This window comes from Phaseolus vulgaris, chromosome 2, assembly GCF_000499845.2.
Source record: "Phaseolus vulgaris cultivar G19833 chromosome 2, P. vulgaris v2.0, whole genome shotgun sequence".
Taxonomy (NCBI): Eukaryota; Viridiplantae; Streptophyta; class Magnoliopsida; order Fabales; family Fabaceae; genus Phaseolus; species Phaseolus vulgaris.
Window position 1 is genome coordinate 1,972,041 of NC_023758.2, and position 18,855 is coordinate 1,990,895.

An 18,855-nucleotide genomic window follows, 5' to 3' on the forward strand; every position below is an offset into this window, starting at 1 on the left:
AAGTCTCATAAATAAGAGTAGAGGAAAAAATATATATAAATATAATTTCTCTGCATTATTTGCAGTATCCACCAACAGTGCTTCGTTTAGCCATATATGAATGATTTAATAAATTAAATTATCTTTTAAAAGTCATTGTTTTTCAAATTATTGTACAAACTGTATTATTGTATTTTTATTTTTAGGGTTACTGGTTCTTTTTATTTCACTGACCAAATTGAATTAAAAAAAGCTTTGCAGAAATACCAATATTTTGGGGACATGCTGCTAATAGTAAATAGAGTGAAACATTCTGAGATCTCAAGTATAAATAATTAAAGGGAGGCGAGCTTTATCATTTGTCCCTTCCTCTTCTTCTGCTAATTTGTGGAGTTTGTTGGGCATGGCGCAGAAACCCAATGGCGATTGCAGATGCAACAAGGGTTTTGCTGACAGTTACATGTTGCTGAACCCAGAAGACGCTCATTTCTTCGATCTTTTCCGTGTGCTGGTTTCCCGTAACATAGGACACCGAAAATTTGTGGACAGTCACGCTGAGGGAGCTTACGAGGGAAGCTTCCGCCACAGATGGCTTATCTTCGTCTCCGTCGTGCTCCAGAAGTTTCTGCTGCTCGTCGCGAAGCCACTTGCGTTATTCGGCTCTTTCGTCGAGTTCCTCGTCAACCTCTATTTCCTTAACGGAGGTTTCATCATGATTGCCGTTAACTTCCTCACAGGTAATTTCTTTGAATGCATCTTGCATAGATCTGAGACTTTTTTCTTTTAAACTTAGCACTTGGTTGTGTTTTAGCTTAACAAAAATGTTTACCACATCAGATCCATTTACTTCACAGCCACTGTTTTGTGCAAAGCTAAAAACCCTACCAGTCTCTTCCTTTTTCCACGGTGGAATTTTTGTGCAGAAATCTGCATCCATCTATCGTTTTTCTTTACCCTAGAAAGAGTAGTCCAAGTGATTCTGACAAGAGTTTTTGGTTCCTCTTCTCCATGACTAGTTCTTGATTTATCTCCCATTGATTTAATATTTTTGGGTTTAGTTCATTCTAGCTCGCCTTCAATATTATTTAGAAAAAATTAATTATATATTATCTGTTAATGATATAACTTTTTTCATGATTTGTATAATACATGCTATATTTATTTTTTATTTTGTATTAGATGAATTCGAACTTTGTCATCACTTTTCTCTGTACATTATAATCGATATATTTGATTGATTGTTGATGTTGATATTGATATAACCTTATCTCATATATTAAAAAAAACAGGTTAAATTAAAATTGAATAAACTTTTTCAATTAAAAAATTGTCTGCCAGTTGTTAAATCTCCTTTTCAAAATATTAGTAATCAGAGTTTGATTGGGTAACACTATAAAACAAATTCACCCCTGAACGTGTCGCAGGCTCATTGTGGAACATTTGGAGAAATGGGCCCCGACATAGTTTTCTTGTAGTAATAAATAAATGTGCTGTTTGGCATTAAATAGAAATATTATCTTTCATATCTTCTCTCTCGTTGTCCCATAACTCAGAACGATTTTCAATAATTTTTTTTTAAACTCGCATTATAATTATCAATCAATACTATTATTTTACTATTTCTTATATTATTTAATTATAAATTTATTTTATATCTTTATTACAAATTGTCACATCAGAATTATATATAATTAAGTGGGTTGTCAAGTATAATTATTTTAACTCATAATACTTCAAGGCAGAAATAGAAAATAAATTGAAAAAATAAGAGTGAAAACATATAAAATAGAGTACAAATAAAGTATAAGCTTCATAGGTTTTAGTTTATTTGTTTTCAAACTTTTTATAACGGACACATCACATTCTCTACTTTTCAGTTTTTTTCCGCTTTATATTTCTTTTAGGGTACATCTGATCTCTAAAGAGGAGAGTAAATTTTTTTTTTAAAAAGTGTTATTTGATAAGAAATAAATGTGAAAGATACATAATAAAAGAACAAAAAAAAAGTGGAGTCAATCTCAAAATAAAAAATTGTATCGAAAGAAAGTTTACTTGGTCATATGTATGAATTATCCAGTGAAAGTCATCGGTATAAAATTTCACGAACTAAAATTTAAATAAAACAGGTCACTTGGTCGTCCCCGATCGTAATGCACCAAATTATTTGTCTTGTATCGGAAATTTGGATGCGCGAATAAAGTTGGATGCTATCAAGCGTGATGACTGCAGGTACTATGTTTCATTAGCCATGATGGCTTCAAAAGCATCCTACGAGAATGCAGCTTACCTTAGAGCTCTAGTCAAAACTCAATGGAAGGTAAAACAATTATTTTTTCTTTACATTTTCTGTGTTCTCCTCAGTTTGAGATGCATTCCTAATTAATATTGTTTGAGACTTGTGACCTCTTACAGATGGAATTCGTGGGGTTTTTTGACTGCTGGAATGGTAAGAACTAAAAATAAGCAATCTCATCTGCATGTCTTAACGCACTTTCTCACAAGTAAAAAAAAAAAAAAAAAGTCATGGCAACTTAAATATCAAATTTTAGTTTCCTAAATCACATTTGATATTACTATTTAAAAATTGCTTTTTATCTTTAAATTTTATTATCATTCTCAATAAGTATAATTAAAGGTAATTTAAAAAGAGTATATTTTTATATATTATATGAAAACAAAAATATTTAATCAACTTAACTACTTGGTTGATATTAAATGTAAAAGTTATTTTACTTAATCCAGTGTATGGTTAAGAGAGTTAACCGTGTTAGTTCTTAGCTCTCTTAAAAAACTTGTGTGTGGAAGAATAATTAGTTGAAGGTAAAATGAATTTTAAATCTCTCAAAATTTCATTAAAACTAACTTTAATTTCTATTATTTTTTAAATAAACATTATAATTAGTCATAATTAAGAAGTAATACCAAATTTAATTGAAAACTGAGAAGTCTGTTCACACAATTTAGCGTTAACTAAACTCTTGTACTTAACCCGTGTTTGCATTGCACATGGCAGATTTTCAAGGAAAGGCCACAACCCAAGTGTTGATTCTTTTGGACAAGAATGAGGAGCAGGATACTTACGTGGTGGCTTTCCGAGGAACTGAACCCTTTGATGCAGATGCATGGTGCACTGACCTTGACATCTCGTGGTATGGGATTCCCGGCGTTGGAAAAATGCATGGTGGCTTTATGAAAGCTTTAGGGCTACAAAAAAACGTGGGGTGGCCTAAGGAGATTCAAAGGGATGAAAATCTTCCCCCGTTGGCCTACTATGTTATCAGAGACATTTTAAGGAAAGGGTTGAGTGAAAATCCCAATGCAAAGTTCATCATCACGGGTCATAGTTTGGGAGGAGCGCTCGCAATTCTGTACCCTACGATAATGTTCTTGCATAATGAGAAGTTGCTGTTGGAGAGGTGTGAAGGGATCTACACATTTGGGCAACCTAGAGTTGGAGATGGAGCATATGCAGACTTCATGAAACAAAAATTGAGGGAGAATTCTATCAGGTATTGCAGGTTTGTTTATTGCAATGACATAGTTCCGAGGTTGCCCTACGATGATAAGGACTTGCTGTTCAAGCACTTTGGGGTCTGTCTTTTCTTTAACAGGCGCTATGAACTCAGGGTAAGTACTTTTTCTTGTTCTGAATTCGTTCGTTTGATTTTACTGTTCATCATCAAATCACATCTCTCTGCATTTTTTTAATACAGATAATATTAATTAGAGGACGAGACATAAGTATCACTTTTTATTAGAAAAAAACACTTATAAGTTGGTCAATGAAAACATAGCACATGGATTCAGTTTTTATCAGCATACATAAATGTATATTAATATAGACGAATACAAGTAAGTAATATCAATTTACAAACCAGTATTCTTCATACAAAGTAACAACACATTCCATTTTAACAATATAAAATATGCACTGGTATTTTAAGTTAAAAAAAAAAATATAAAAAAATATTAATATTTTAAGCTGTTAAATGAGTATTTTTTTTTCTTATAGGTGTCAAAGTATTAGCACTCTAAACTAAATTATAGACTTCTGTTCAAAGCCCATATTTTAATTTTATATGCACTTAAGTTAACGGTTTTGTTGGGAAGCCTAATTTCATATATATATATATATATATATATATATATATATTGGAAAACAACAATAAATAATTTTGTATAATATAGTATCTAGTTATAAAGGAGTTAACTCGTTATTTAGCCTATTAATAATTAAATGAAAATTAGATATTTAAGAGTCTTCATTCTATTCTTTGCTGATAATATATAATATACATATATATAAAAGAGTCACCTACACTATTAGTGTCACTGGATCATATACAGTCAAAAGGATATTTGAGCCAATACAAATTTAAATTTATGGAAAGACAATGTTTGAGAAAAAATAGTATATCTGGATTGCAAAATGGTTTTTGATAACATGCATGGATCCGAAGAACAAGGTGAAGCGAAGAATTAACAAGTTGTTTGATTATTGCAGATTCTGGAAGAAGAGCCGAATAAGAACTATTTCTCGCCATGGTGCGTGATACCAATGGTGTTCAATGCTGTTTTGGAAATGATAAGGAGCTTTACCATTGCCACCAAACATGGAACTCACTATAGAGAAGGATGGTTTCTGTTTGGGTTCAGATTATTTGGTTTAGTTTTGCCTGGTTTACCTGCTCATGGTACACAAGATTATGTTAATTCCACTCTTCTCGGATCAATTGAAAGGCACTTCAAAGCAGATTGATTCATGAGTCCAATAATGTGACTTACTAGTATTTCCTTAATAAGCGAGCCAACCTTAGAGTCTGTTTCATTTGCTGCATCATTTATCATTAATGAGGCTAATGTGAAGTTCTTCATTTCAACTTTGGTAAATGTTTATTCCTCGTTTGCTACTTTCTGATAAATATATGGAAATATATGGAAATTTTATATCCTTTCTGATAATCATGTTTCTGTTTCTATATATTGACTTTGACATGGAGGAAACCATAATTTCAAAGCGTTCTGGACTTGATTGCAATGGTTAATGATAGTTTGGCTTGTTTTTTTTTAAAGTTATGTTAAAAAATTAATTTTGAATTTTAATTTCACGATAATTATAATTTATATTGAAACGATCAATTGCTCAAGCTTGCCCTGATTAATCTATTAAAAGTTAAATTATAAATATGGTTTTATTATTTATATATAAATAAATAATTTTATCAGGATAAAAATCAGCACCTGTATTTCCTGTATGATTTAATGTTAACAATAGTTATTTTTTAGTAGAAACATTATGATATTATGACATTACTTTTGAGCAAAGTTACTAATTTATTTTTTCATCGCGTATAATAAATTTTTAAGATTCACCACAATTTTGAAATCCAAAAGAATTCCAATCCAGCGTAACTCGGTACAAGCTTGAAGCCATAGAAGATTGTCAACAAGAACAACTCATCTAATAAAAAAAGACAGAAAAACAAAAAGAAATTGAGAAAATCCACAAATAAAAATTTCATTCTCATATCTAAGAATTATTTGACTAGATGGTTTGCATGCCAATAACACATTCATCACAGTTTTTCTCACATATTGTATGTTATTTAAAACATTTTAATTTAGCTTATTTATTACTTTTTTTCAATAATACTCTAATTTAATGATATTTTACTTAAATATTTAAATAAGTTTAAGATTAAACTATAATTTATTAATAGAATTTTTTTTGTAAAAAAATACAGTAATTATTATAGTAATGTATATAATTAACGATTTTTAAAAATAAATAATGTTAAAGGAGAGGATGTATTTTAACGGTTTGGTTAATAGTTGGTTCAAAACTAAACCGGGCCCAACCCGGCCCAGCCCAATTGATTGATAGAGATTGCAAAGTGGGCATGTTAATGATGGCCCGGTAAAGGAAAGAAGGGACGGAGCGAAAAAGCGTCACGAGCGGGAGAGGAAGGAGGAGAGATAGAGAGAGCTAGCGAGAGAGGAAGATCTTCGATTTAGGGTTTTCAATTTCGTATTCACCAAGGTCAGTGAGCGCCTAATTCAGCGAATCTTTTTTCAATTTGTAATACATCTTTGTTTATCCTTTACAGTAGACTCCAACCCCCAAAAGCTGATTTTCATTTGGTAGTATATGATGATGATGATGATGACGACGATATTTGTGTGTGAGAAAGAAGTGTGCTTGTTATGTGCAGGCGGCGAGTGTGAGGATTTGAGAGAGAGAGGGGTGAGAGCGCTGAGTGCTCTGCTGAGAGATTCCATTACCCCAAGAGGAGGAGGAGGTGGATAGTTTATTTCCCCCCCTTTTTTTTGTGTGTTTTTATTCTCAGAGTGGTGGACAGGGATTTTTCCTTGTGCAGCGTTTCGTTCTCTTTCATTGTGATTTGTTGAACTTTTTGATGGAGCAGCGAAAGCTTGTGGTTAGTCATGTTCATTCAATTTGTTCATATTAATTCCTCTATTCGTATGCTTACATGTTCATTATGATATAAAAAAATGGCATCGTTTGATTTTATTTTTTTTCTTGATTCGTGTCCTTTAAAATTGCGTATTAGGTTTTGGGAATTCCGTGGGATGTCGATACTGAAGGATTAAGGGAATACATGAGCAAATTTGGGGAGCTGGAAGATTGCATTGTCATGAAGGTTAGCCTTTACTTTCCATTCTTCTGTTGTGTTGTTATTTCATAATCTTTTTATACTCGTCTACTGTGTCGATACTAAATGCAATAAATTGTTTATTTTATGTGTTTATCCGCTGTAATTTTACTTCATCCCGTCCCGTCTCTACTCCTATTTGCTTTGAATTTAATTAAAAGTCCTTGCTGCTTACATTTTTTTCAAGAAAATAAATTAAGAAGGAAGTGGTGGTTAATTCTTTATGCTGCTTTTGAAGATGTTTTTGTTCATCCAACTGCCATGTACTTGAGCTCAAAGCTTTAGGAATATTAATCCATTTCGAGTAAACATCCATTTTGGCCCTCCGAAAATAAAATTAGTTTAGTTTTCTGGTACTATCAGAGTAATACATCAAATTGGTCCTTCATTGTCCAAATTTGATGTCAAAAGGTTATGGTAGAGTAAAAGTAACATACTTGGTCTTAGTTCCACAAATACAGAGAAAAAAAGAGAAGAAATATCGAGCTGGCGCCGGTGATGTGAAATATAATTTTTCTGCACAGGGTTAGGTTAGATTGCCCCTATACCATTAACTTGTCTGAAGACGCATTTTAATCCGCTTTATTTCTTTTAGGAGCGGTCAACTGGACGGTCTCGTGGTTTTGGATATGTTACATTTGCTTCAGTGGATGATGCTAAGGTAGCCTCTTTACACAGAAAGGGAGAGTTTTATGGTCAAGATTACCTCCTCTCATCTCTCTAGCTCTCATTTTAGACACCCCTCTATAATGTCTACTATATCTTGATTTGGATGACTTTCTGGCTGCAGGATGTATTATCAGGTGAACATATTCTTGGTAATAGGACGCTGGAAGTCAAAGTGGCCACACCGAAGGTTATAACCAAATTTTAATTCGAAACTTGAAATTTAGTCTGGTTCATGCGCATTTTATACAAAATACAAGAACCATATATTATGATTCTACTACTTATTCTTGTAATGCTTTCACATTAAAGGAGGAAATGAGGGCACCAGTAAAAAAAGTTACTAGAATATTTGTAGCCAGGATCCCACAATCAGTTACAGAAGCTGCTTTCCGAAGGTATATGAGTGTGTAGTATCTTCTATAATAATTCACCGAGGTTTTTTTTTTCCTTTAGTAATATATTCTTGTGTTAATTGAATTTATACGACCTGACCTTATATATTTTTTTTTTCTTTCAGTCATTTTGAGAAGTATGGTGATATAACAGATCTGTACATGCCAAAGGTACGTTACTCCTATTTGGTTGTTATCCATTCAGAATTTAAATGCAGTTGGTATGTATATTTAATTATTTTTTTTTTGTATTTATGCTCGCTGTTGAATTCTCATTTATGGCTGTGCACATAAACTTCAGATTTTTGCGGGTTATACATATTTCTTAATTATGGACAATTTACCATTTCTTCCTGCAGGATCAAGGCTCCAAAACACATCGTGGAATTGGTTTCATCACTTTTGCAAGTGCAGGTTGGCATATATATTAGCGTGTGTGCTCTAATCTTAAGTTTCTGCATATTTTATCTACTTTATCTGGGATCTTGTGTATCACTTGGAATTTTTACATGCAATATTTTTATTTACTATTTTGGTTTTTGGAATTCTGAAATACCGTGGATGGGATGTCTTAATTACTGTAAGGAACATGTTTTGTCTTACAGATTCTGTGGAGAGTTTGATGTCAGAAACCCATGAACTGGGAGGTTCTGCGGTGGTGGTTGATCGAGCTACACCTAAGGTAAGAGTTTTTATAGCTTGTCATTTTATTGTAGAATAGTCTCTGGAAATTGCAGAGTAATAACCAAGACTTCTTTATTCAAATTAATTAAATTTTGATAGTGGATATCATTCACTACCCAAGTGTACTGTTTAATGATTAAAAAATGTTTAATTATTTAAAATTTAAATTTCCTTATCCTTTTAGTTAAATAAGATTGTATATTTCTTTTTCCAGGATGAAGACTTTAAGCCTATTGGCAGCAGCAGAATGCCACCACAAGGTGGATATGGTGCATACAATGCTTACATTTCTGCTGCCACTAGATATGCAGCACTTGGTACTCCTACTTTGTATGATCATCCTGGCCCAATTTATGGACGTAAGCATGCAAAGTGTTCAATTAAAATGATTTAAGTTGCTTCATACTAACTAGTGACTGCCATATTTTATCAAATAGGGGGAGAACCTGCTCGGAGAACCAGTAAGAAAATTTTTGTTGGCCGTCTTCCCCCAGAAGCATCTTCTGAGGATCTTCGTCAATATTTTGGAAGATTTGGCCGTATATTGGATGTTTATGTTCCAAGGGTAAGATATTAAAAAATGCATATACTTTGCTGGATATTAGATGGTTATGTTGCAAGGGTAAGATATTAAAAAAATGCACATGCGAGTTTGAGAAAGCTTTGCTAACTTGACTGTCTTTTTTTGGGTAGGATCCTAAGAGAACAGGTCATAGAGGTTTTGGATTTGTTACTTTTGCTGAAGATGGTGTTGCAGATCGTGTCTCACGAAGGTCTCATGAGATTTGTGGGCATCAGGTACTGTAATTTAAATTTGCTGCTAGCTTGCAGTGCTACCCAACTTTCATCTGCTATGAGTTTCTGTTTGTTCATTTTTCTGTAATTGAAATTTAGATGTATAGATGTGGTTGAAGGGAATCTGTGTAGGTACAGGGTGGAGATTAACTTCTCTCCTTTAAAAAGGCCCATTTCTAGCCTCACTATATTTTAACAGCTTAACTCTTTGTTCATTCAAATCACGAGAGAACATGTAATTAGAAGTGTGGATTTGTTTTGTTATTTCTTAACGAGATCTGTGTGATATAACGGGACTCTCTACTGTAATTGCATTACACATCGTATATGCACAGTAGACAAATATAATTGAAGTAAAGTGTGAATTCCTTATGATGTCATCAGGATGTGAATATGATTTAATTATATTTTTGTTTTATTTCAATGTATTTTTTGGTTTAAATACCATTTGACTGATTAGTGGTTTGCACCTGTAGGTTGCAATAGATTCGGCCACACCCGTTGATGATGCAGGGCCCAGTGGGAATTTCATGATGGAATCTTTTGGGGGATATGGCGGTCCTGTGCGATCTTATGGGAGGATGTATGGGAGCTTAGACTTTGACGATGTGAGTATTTACATACTAATGATTTTATAACCAATATATATATAAGGGAAATGAAAATGTGGACAATATGTTAAGAAACATTGAAGTATTAATATAGTTTCATGTTTCCGCTATTGATTATAAATTTTGTTTTGCAGTGGGGTTATGGAATTGGGAGACCATCTAGAGCAGATTGGAGGTACAGACCGTACTAGTAGGGACACAGCTTATTGATGACAGCGAACTGTGGTGCTGTTATTTAATCATGATTTATGAAGTTGTAAGAACCATGGATTGGATTTTTTTTATCCATCGTAAACCAGAAAATACTTTTTTGTTTGAACATATTGTCTTGTATCCATTTGTACTAAAGCCCAGTTTATGAAAATATGATATATTCTAGAACAATGCTACATTTCGTGCCATGTATTGTTCCTTGTGTATTCTCAGAGTGGATGCTGATGAATGGTCCATAATAAATTATTCATTTATGCCCATATTATATTTGCGAACGAAGCTGGCTGCGCTTTTCAGTCATTTGGTGGTCAAGCCTGTAATATAGACGTAACGAAAAAGGGCTTTGACTTAATCTTCAATTAGCAACATATTTGGATCGCATGAAGCTAGAAGCTACAAATAATAAGAGCTTTTGCTCTTTTCTTCCGTTTTGACGTGAAAATATAGACTGGCGCTGAAAAGATGTCACAAGGATGTGTTCCCAATCATTCTATTTAGAACATTGATAATTTCACACCTGCTCGAAATTGCCCCTCTTTAAATGACAAAAAAAAGTAGTAATTTAGAACAGCATTGATAATTTGAAACCCTCCAAATTACACCTCATTAAATGATAAAAAAAAGTTGTAATTTAGATCAATGTAAAAGGTGAGGTACAAAATAATGTAAAAGTTGTAATTTGAAGTAATGCAAAAACAATATTTTTGTGGAAGTTGTAATTTGGAGCAATGAAAAAAAGTGTGTGAAAATAATATTTTTCTTCTATTTCACTGCACTTTAAAAGCGGGTCTATGATGTGTCGGCACCAATTAAATTATCTTGGCCATTGAGATGGAAGCTCGTCGACAGGTTTGTCCTAGTGATATAGAATTTAAGTTAAATTGATGTGCATATTTTTTTTAAAGAAATGAAATATTTTAAACATTATTTATAATGCAAATCTTGTGATAGTTGTCATGGGAAACGCTCCATTTTATTGACCACCCGCAATTAGACTTGTTTAATACCGAATCACAGGTTGCATGGATTAATGGTAGTGACTACTTTTGAGGTATAACGATACTAACACGGATACGAACACGAATATATATGCATAATTTCTAAAATATAAGACACGGATCTATATATTATATAATTTTGAATTATATAAATTGAAAATAAATATTTATGTGTAAAAATATGTTTTAATTCTTTTGGAAGCATGAAGATATTTTTCATGACTAATTCAAAAGAATTTGTTCTTTATTTTTATAATCATAATAAAAATTTATACAATAAATTTGAATTTTTAGAAAATTATTGTATTTATATCTTTTAAAATTGTGTTATAGAATCGTATTAGAATTTTTAAAAATTCAACAAATATTTTTTAAATTGAACATTTCACCGATAAGTGTTTTACAGTGTCGACACCGATACGTGTGTCCGACACACAGATACGCCTATTTAAGAGAATCTCATAGCTTGTGAGTTCAGGGAAAAGAAAATAAAAAATTAGGTGTAGTAATTCAAATGGCACGAAGAATGCCGAAAATGTCAAATGGCACCAAGAATGCAGTAGTAATTCACTATTGACATTATTTGGGAAGTACAAAAGGCAAACAAAAAGGCCTATGACTTGAATATGATTTTTCTGTGTTCATTGGGACAAAACCTTAGTAATTTAAGGGCTTGTATATTGGATTAAATATTAATCATGGAGCATGAGTGCCGAAGCAGCTCCTTGGAGACCATATCTGGGCATATTTTTGAAATGAAAATACTTTCCGAGTCTTGGAAACCTGCTGCTGATCCTGTTCAGCAGTTATTTGGCTTCTCATCTTTTCAGCCTTCATCTGCGCCCTTCTCAGCTTGTTTAGAATCTTTTCCATCGACGACGATTTCTTCTTTTCCAATTTCATCTGTGTCAAATACTTCCATCACTAGGGAAAAGAAAAAGTAGAGATGTCCCCAATGTAGTTATTGTATACATACAGTGTGTGTATAATGTTTTGAGTTTTATCATTCAGCATGACACCACACCACAACGATTTTACTGATTAGGGATGGAGCCTACATTGGTGAATGTAATATCTTGCTTACGAATTTGAGTTCGAATAGGGACACAAATCATACGAGAAAGTTCAATATATATTCAAGTTTAATGAATAAAAAACCTCAAGTTTTCGCATTGCCGCTTCAGCCTTGGCTTTTTGCAAACTCTCCCATGCAATGATTTTGGATTCCTCTGTCTCAAACCTGCGCCAAAAAAGAAACAATGACATCAAATCTGTTAGATCATTGAATGAATGTTGGAGAGATTCAAATATCTTGATAATAATGATATTGGGCAATGAGAGGCATGCATGGCACTAAAATCAGCTGAGCGTCTAAGAACATACTTGGTAGAGTCCAACGTTGAGTCTGCAATATCCAAACCTGAAGGTTGGGTTTCAGTACTACTACTTTTCCTTGAGTGTTTACCAGGTAGCAAGCTCAGCCTGGGTACATGGCTCTTAGACCACCTAATAATAGTAGCCTCAGTGTCTACCTCCACATCTCTGACCTCTAACTTCGCAGCATGGCTATTTTGTTGATTCATGGTCGACGTGGGTGAGGATTTTGGTGCATCATTCTGAGTTTCAGGAGGGCTCATTTGAGTGCCTCTATCACATCTAGAGAGAGGAGATGTGAATGCGTCCTCATTCTTAGTCTCATTTCGTTTCTCATCTGTAAAGGAAAACAACTGAAACGTTTAAATATGTGAATTCTCTTGCATGTCAATACACAGTTATATAATTGCTCATATTCAAGGAACGTATCAGCCCAATATTCATCGTGGTGACTGCACAAAAAATAGAAAATCTTATCATTGCTTTGATAGAGTTATCTCCCACAAATAGACCAAGACATTAATTATACTACGGAATTGAACAAAGGAATGTGTGACCAACCAATCTGTACTTGATACGCATCTCTTATTTATGAATGACTTCTAACCTTGTTGGACTGAATATCTGTGTTCTGAATACAGTATACTTGGAGTTAAATGTTCCCTGAAACTAATCAGTCACATACACTGGGCTATAAACTATATCGTGTAATCAATGTATCAGTTTCCACTAATCTTTACCCATTTGATACATATACAGCATCTTAAATGGAGTATGCAATGTAAATTTAGAAAGGCTACTACTTCGAAGAACTCCAATATTCATACCTTGAGAATTAGGCGAAGATGGCTCACACAGCAGTTCTGACCACACCGGTGCACTGGACACTGATGGGAGGGTTATACTATTATTGTCGAGAAGAGGACTAGAACATTGCATACTATTGTCAAAGTCATAAGGGGGACCAAAAACAGCGTCATGTGCATAATAATGGTGAAGAGAAATAGCATCCGGTGCCAACACTCCCGTTGAAAAAGGGGAACCACCCATCATGAAGTTTTTCACTGCCAAACCTTGGCGCAATGGAATTGTGGGTGAGTAATTGAAGCAGTAGCCTGTTCCTGGAGGCACAATAGGACCACTTTTTGATTTGGGTCGCCGCTGAAGTTGTGCATAGGAATTAGTTTTGTGATTACTATAGCCTGAAACGGGGCTACAAATCCACCTCTCTGCATCATCCCATTTTGAGGGTATTGTTCTTCCACTGTTGAAGGGTGTCAAGTTAGCCACACCAGCTTGTTGCCTTATGCTGCTGCTCGATGGCTGCAACACCCTCTCTGAGCTCCACCCGTTTTGGTTCCCAGTGTTTCTCTCTCTATAGTTTGGTGCTCCTGGACTTAGAAATGAACCAAGTTTCTGAGAGGAACCAGAACTCTTCTTCATGACACTTATCTATCACTTTTTGAGCTACTTTCAGTTGGAAAAGCCTCTTGAGGAAGCACTCTGGCACTTCGAATGTATACTTTCTCTTGAGTTGTCGGAAAATATTGGTGGTGATGATTCTGAAACAAAGAAGAAAAGAAAACACTAAATCACCAAAGGAAAACTAAGCTGTATGCTGGTTGTATAAAAAAAAAAGAATTTGTAGTAGATTTTGACCACTCACTACCCAATCACTTGGTATGGTTGAATCCGGGTCACACACTTAAGCAAGAAAGGCTTGAATGGTTAAATTAAGACACCAAATGCTGAAATTAGAGCCTTGAATTTCAGTCTATTACTGACTTAGTTGCTAAGCGTGACATCCTGTCATCAATCTTTGTCGAGTGGCAATGATGGACTGGTTTAAGTAACATTTTCTGCTTCTATCGATATTAGAGGGATATGTACAACACATATGTGTGGACAATTATAGGTTGAGACTTAACGCATAAGTCCAATAACAATGAACCAAGCCATTCTCTTGAGATAAGAAGCGTTGTATTGCGGTGATCTTACCAACGATAATAGGACAAGGAAGACATGAGCTGTGAGACATCACAGATTATTTCATAATGCAAATTAAACCACCATTGTTCCATTCAATCTTTGCATAACACATACTCTAACTTTTCTATTCTTTTTAACTTCAAAATATCTACCGTACATAACATGAAAATCAGTGGAGATCATAGCTATATAACTGTTCCACATAATCTAATATTTTTCTGGGAGACATTATATGAAACACGTCCTTGCATTTGTCACGTGGTTTTTCCGTAAAATTGCTTGGGACTCCTAAGAGCAGACACATGCTGTGGCCCGGAAGCTGAGACATAGTATAAAGTGGTATTTAGAAACCAGTATAACAGTATTTTACAAACACTGTAGCTGAAAAAAAAAATATGAATAACACAATAAAAACATCTTTATTTCATGATAATTGATACACACACTTTTCAACGACACTATGGCACCCGCCAGCTGTATATGAGAGGTGTATTATTACAGGAATAACAATGACTCTTTTCATTGAAACAAAATGGAGATCGAACCATTCTATATATCACTGTCTGATGACGTGTTTCATTCATTCAAGCATTTGTATAATTCGTTATTTTAGACGAAAAGGGGTGCCAAATCTTATCATCATCATCAGAAATATCTCCCTTTCTCCAAAACAGTATAATCAGTTTTTAGTTATGACTTTGTGGTTCAAAATTAAAAGCCTTACAAATTGAAGAGACTCATTGCTTGATTGTGCGAGATTATTGCCTTGTGTTGGGTTGTTATAACTAAAGAAATCACGAAGTTTGAGGCTGTGGCATCAAGAAATAGGATATGATAACTAATTGTGGCAATAAGCAAGATGAGCAACAGCAACAGTAGCAACAGGTGAATCGTATAAGGGTGTAACAGTTTGTGGTGTTGTGACAGGTGATGAATGAAAGTTGTCTTGTTGTTGGTTCCCACACTGTGCAATTGACCCTATTGGTACAGAAGGTTAATCTTGTGTGGCAGATCCAGTGAAGACATCACCAGACCTGCGCATAACGTCAAATGTTATCTGTCCTGTCTCAGAGGGGAAAAATGTTTTTGTAGTCATCTTAAAGTAAAATAAGTGAAACAAGTTGTAGTACTTTTGATATGGTTCTGCAGGCAACCCTTGCCAAATATCATTACAGGTCTTTTTTACATTTCATCACTCTCTCACTTCTTCTTTTTATCTTTAATGGAGAATTTGATCATATCAAACATGTTATGTAATGTTTGATGATCACTCATCCTCTTATCATAGTTACAATAGTCACAGTTAATCTATTGTTTTATATATTCGTGGATAAAAGATAATGTTCTTATATATTTATGATATTTTATTATTATTATTATGATATTTACATTGTTTCCAGGTAGGAAGTAGAAAATGATAAGGGATTCAAAACTACTTGAAAGAATAAGTCATCAACAAACTTTCTTATGTTTTTTTGCTGAGTAGGACGGTGAGCATTGGTCTACTTTAAGAATTATAATAATCAAACCAAAACTATAAGTGCGTTTTCTCTATATTCAAATAATATAGCTCAATGATTGATCAACTTCAAAATCCATGATGAAAGAAATGAAAGAGAGAAAAAAAAAAAAACAATCTTTACAACTAAAGAAACCACATATATATACAAAAAAAGTTCTTCAAGTAAAAAGTTGTGATACCATATTGAAGAAACGTATCATAGTTGAATGGAGAGAGAAAGAAGCCAACAAAATAATTGATTTTTCTGTATTATTATCTCCTACTGCTGAAAAATTAGCACTTATAAGTGTTGACTAATAGTATTAACTAATGAATTAAGATCAATACTAATTAAAAACAAATTTAACATTAAATAAAAAAGTAGATTACTAATGAGATTTTTCCAAGTTACATTTACAAGGATATAAATACAATGTATTTAAAATTAAAAAAAATGTAATTTAAAAAGAAGTAACCAGGTAATATTTTTAAAATAATTGAGAATTTTGTATAAAATCAATATCTAAGTATAATTTGGATTTTTTAAGAACTATAAATGTATTTTATTCAATAAAAAATAAATTTAAAAAGATGTTATTTACATTCTATAATTATTCGGAAATAAATAAAGTATTATATTAAATTAAAACACATAGAGTTAGTTATATAAATTTTATTATAAATAATAAACAGCACTAGCACCAATATTAAAAAGTACAATACTTTTTTACAATAATGGTACTGAAATGAAAAACTTGTACATGTTACCACAACATGTTAATATAAATGAATATCACCTCAGTAAAAAATTCACAATAATAGTAAAAAGTCACAAAAAATTCAAAGCAATCATAACATAAATATATATAAAAAAATATGATTAATAAAATAAAAAATGAACTAATTAATTGCCATAAATGAATTTTTTTACAAGGCATTAATTGACTGATTAAAATATATAACATATAAATAAATGCATACAAATAAATAAATGAATAAACTATTAATTATCACAGAAGAGCATATTAAATACATATTAAATATATCAATAAATATAGATAAATAACAATAAATTATTTATTAAAATATAAATAATATTTTCAGAAAATATTAATAACAAAATAATAAATATGATTATTAAAAATTACAAGTATATTACATAAAAAAATAATTTAGTTAATATTATTTTTTTTAATAACAATTTATCTAATATGAATGTATTATATATGTAATGGAAACAACTTTTTTTAATTAAAAAAATAGCACATAATAAATAGGGAGACATTTATAAATTAATTCATAAATATCAAACATAAAAGTAAAATAAAACTATAAATTGAAATAAAAAAATATAAACTAACGTAACAAAAGGAAAAATATTATATCAACCTATCTTTAGTCCAAATAAAATTAAGGTAAAATTAATTAGAATTATAAATTTAAATCTTGAAGATGAAAAATATGATTACGAAGACAGATTTTATTTAACATAGCTAATTAAGTCTTGCAATAAAAAATTAATAAACATTTTATTTTGATTATACAATAAAGACAAAAAAGACGGAAGGGGTTAGAAGGTATTTATCAATCAAAATATAAGTAAATTTAGTTAATTTTATATTATTTGTATACTAGTTGGTAGAGTCATGTTATTCGCTATTGATAATTGACTGATTGAGTCATAACATATTTAAAGGAGTTATAATAAATAGTAGTTAAAACAATTGATGAAATTCTTTAAGAATCAGAGTCACATTCCACTAAATACACGTAATGTCCTGAAAAATCAAGGAACCTTCTTAGAAAATAAGTTAACATTAATATTGATCAAACACTATAAATAAAGTACGCTTTTGAATTAGTTCTTGATATACATCCTTAATACTGAGTACTTACTTGTTAATTATGAGCACCAAATTAAATAAGTTGTCTCATTATTAAAGAACAAGAGAGTGATCGAACGACCGACAGCTAAACAATTGTACAACCAATATTAGGTATTGTCTAGACTCACTTTATCTATATACGTATAATTTATTAACTGATATTTTATTTTCTTATGTATATTTTTTTTTTTTTTAGGAAAAATGTATTATGATTGGCTGGAACAATTATCTGTCCTCCTATTAATAGCTTAATTGCAGTATTTAAGTTAAGACGACTCACCCTAAGTGCTCTTATCTATTAATTGTCCTATTAATCATGTTACGATAATAGGCAAAATCATTTGGGATATATTTAAATGTTTTTATGTGATAATAAATTTTTAAAAAATTATGAAAATAATTAATTAATTCTTAAATTAATATTAATTTGTACATTAACTCATTTAAAAAATAATAATTTATCTTATATAAAAATTAATTATATCTTAATTTATTTTTATTGTTGCCACATATTACAGTGAAATATGTTACACAATCAAATATAAGTTCCAAGGATTAATTACTATATCATATAAAGAATTATTAGCTCATTTGTAAATATTTCAATTGATATATATATTCTAAAAAAGGTAGGAATAGAATTGTTCTGAGTTTTTTCTTTATAAATTTGAAAGAAAACCCAATGCATTTATTATGAAGACATGTGCTTTGATTATAGCGCATCAAATTAAATTATTAACATTATCTATTAATTTCACTATAATTATTAAATAATCAAGACATGTGCTTTGATAATGAACTATTCATCCGAGTTCAATAAAATAGGTGAAACTCTTATATTATCAACAAAAAATCTTAATGACATCATAAATAATTAGTTAATGACTTAAATACAGAATAAATTCAACGTTACAAATTAATTAAATTTATTTATGTGAGAATGAATTCTTATAAAAACATGGATATCACAAATAAAAAAATAGCAATAACTTATATATTTATAATGTGAATATCTTTAATATTATATTTATTTATTGTGATTTTTTTATAAAAAAAATAATATTTAAAATAATAAAAAGAAATAGTATAC

General features: G+C 31.7%; 3 protein-coding genes across 4 annotated transcripts; 2 read left to right on the plus strand and 1 right to left on the minus strand.

Moving 5' to 3' along the window:
• Positions 1 to 192: 192 nt before the first annotated feature.
• On the plus strand, positions 193 to 4,941 carry LOC137810119 (triacylglycerol lipase OBL1-like). The gene is made up of 5 exons (XM_068611252.1): positions 193 to 716; positions 2,106 to 2,296; positions 2,392 to 2,425; positions 2,993 to 3,606; positions 4,484 to 4,941. Exons 1-5 carry the CDS (start codon positions 383 to 385, stop codon positions 4,736 to 4,738), a joined length of 1,428 nt encoding a protein of 475 aa, XP_068467353.1. The 5' UTR covers positions 193 to 382; the 3' UTR covers positions 4,739 to 4,941.
• Positions 4,942 to 5,829: 888 nt separating this feature from the next.
• On the plus strand, positions 5,830 to 10,188 carry LOC137810112 (heterogeneous nuclear ribonucleoprotein 1). Its single transcript, XM_068611243.1, has 14 exons — positions 5,830 to 6,019; positions 6,192 to 6,416; positions 6,552 to 6,641; positions 7,249 to 7,314; positions 7,444 to 7,509; positions 7,632 to 7,717; positions 7,840 to 7,885; positions 8,074 to 8,128; positions 8,320 to 8,396; positions 8,613 to 8,757; positions 8,836 to 8,963; positions 9,092 to 9,196; positions 9,670 to 9,801; positions 9,939 to 10,188. The coding sequence occupies exons 2-14, from the start codon at positions 6,396 to 6,398 to the stop codon at positions 9,993 to 9,995; spliced, it is 1,074 nt and encodes a 357-aa protein (XP_068467344.1). The 5' UTR covers positions 5,830 to 6,019; positions 6,192 to 6,395; the 3' UTR covers positions 9,996 to 10,188.
• A 1,370-nt stretch (positions 10,189 to 11,558) lies between these two features.
• LOC137810120 (remorin 4.2) lies at positions 11,559 to 14,582 on the minus strand. 2 transcript variants are annotated; one of them, XM_068611253.1, is made up of 5 exons: positions 14,056 to 14,582; positions 13,217 to 13,951; positions 12,399 to 12,726; positions 12,174 to 12,255; positions 11,559 to 11,918 (listed from the first exon to the last, which is right to left on the minus strand). In XM_068611253.1, the coding sequence occupies exons 2-5, from the start codon at positions 13,830 to 13,832 to the stop codon at positions 11,712 to 11,714; spliced, it is 1,233 nt and encodes a 410-aa protein (XP_068467354.1). In that variant the 5' UTR covers positions 13,833 to 13,951; positions 14,056 to 14,582; the 3' UTR covers positions 11,559 to 11,711. The 2 variants fall into 2 exon arrangements, with proteins under 2 accessions (XP_068467354.1, XP_068467355.1); XM_068611254.1 differs by having other exon boundaries at positions 11,559 to 12,069; positions 14,056 to 14,483.
• Between the last annotated feature and the right edge of the window lie 4,273 nt (positions 14,583 to 18,855).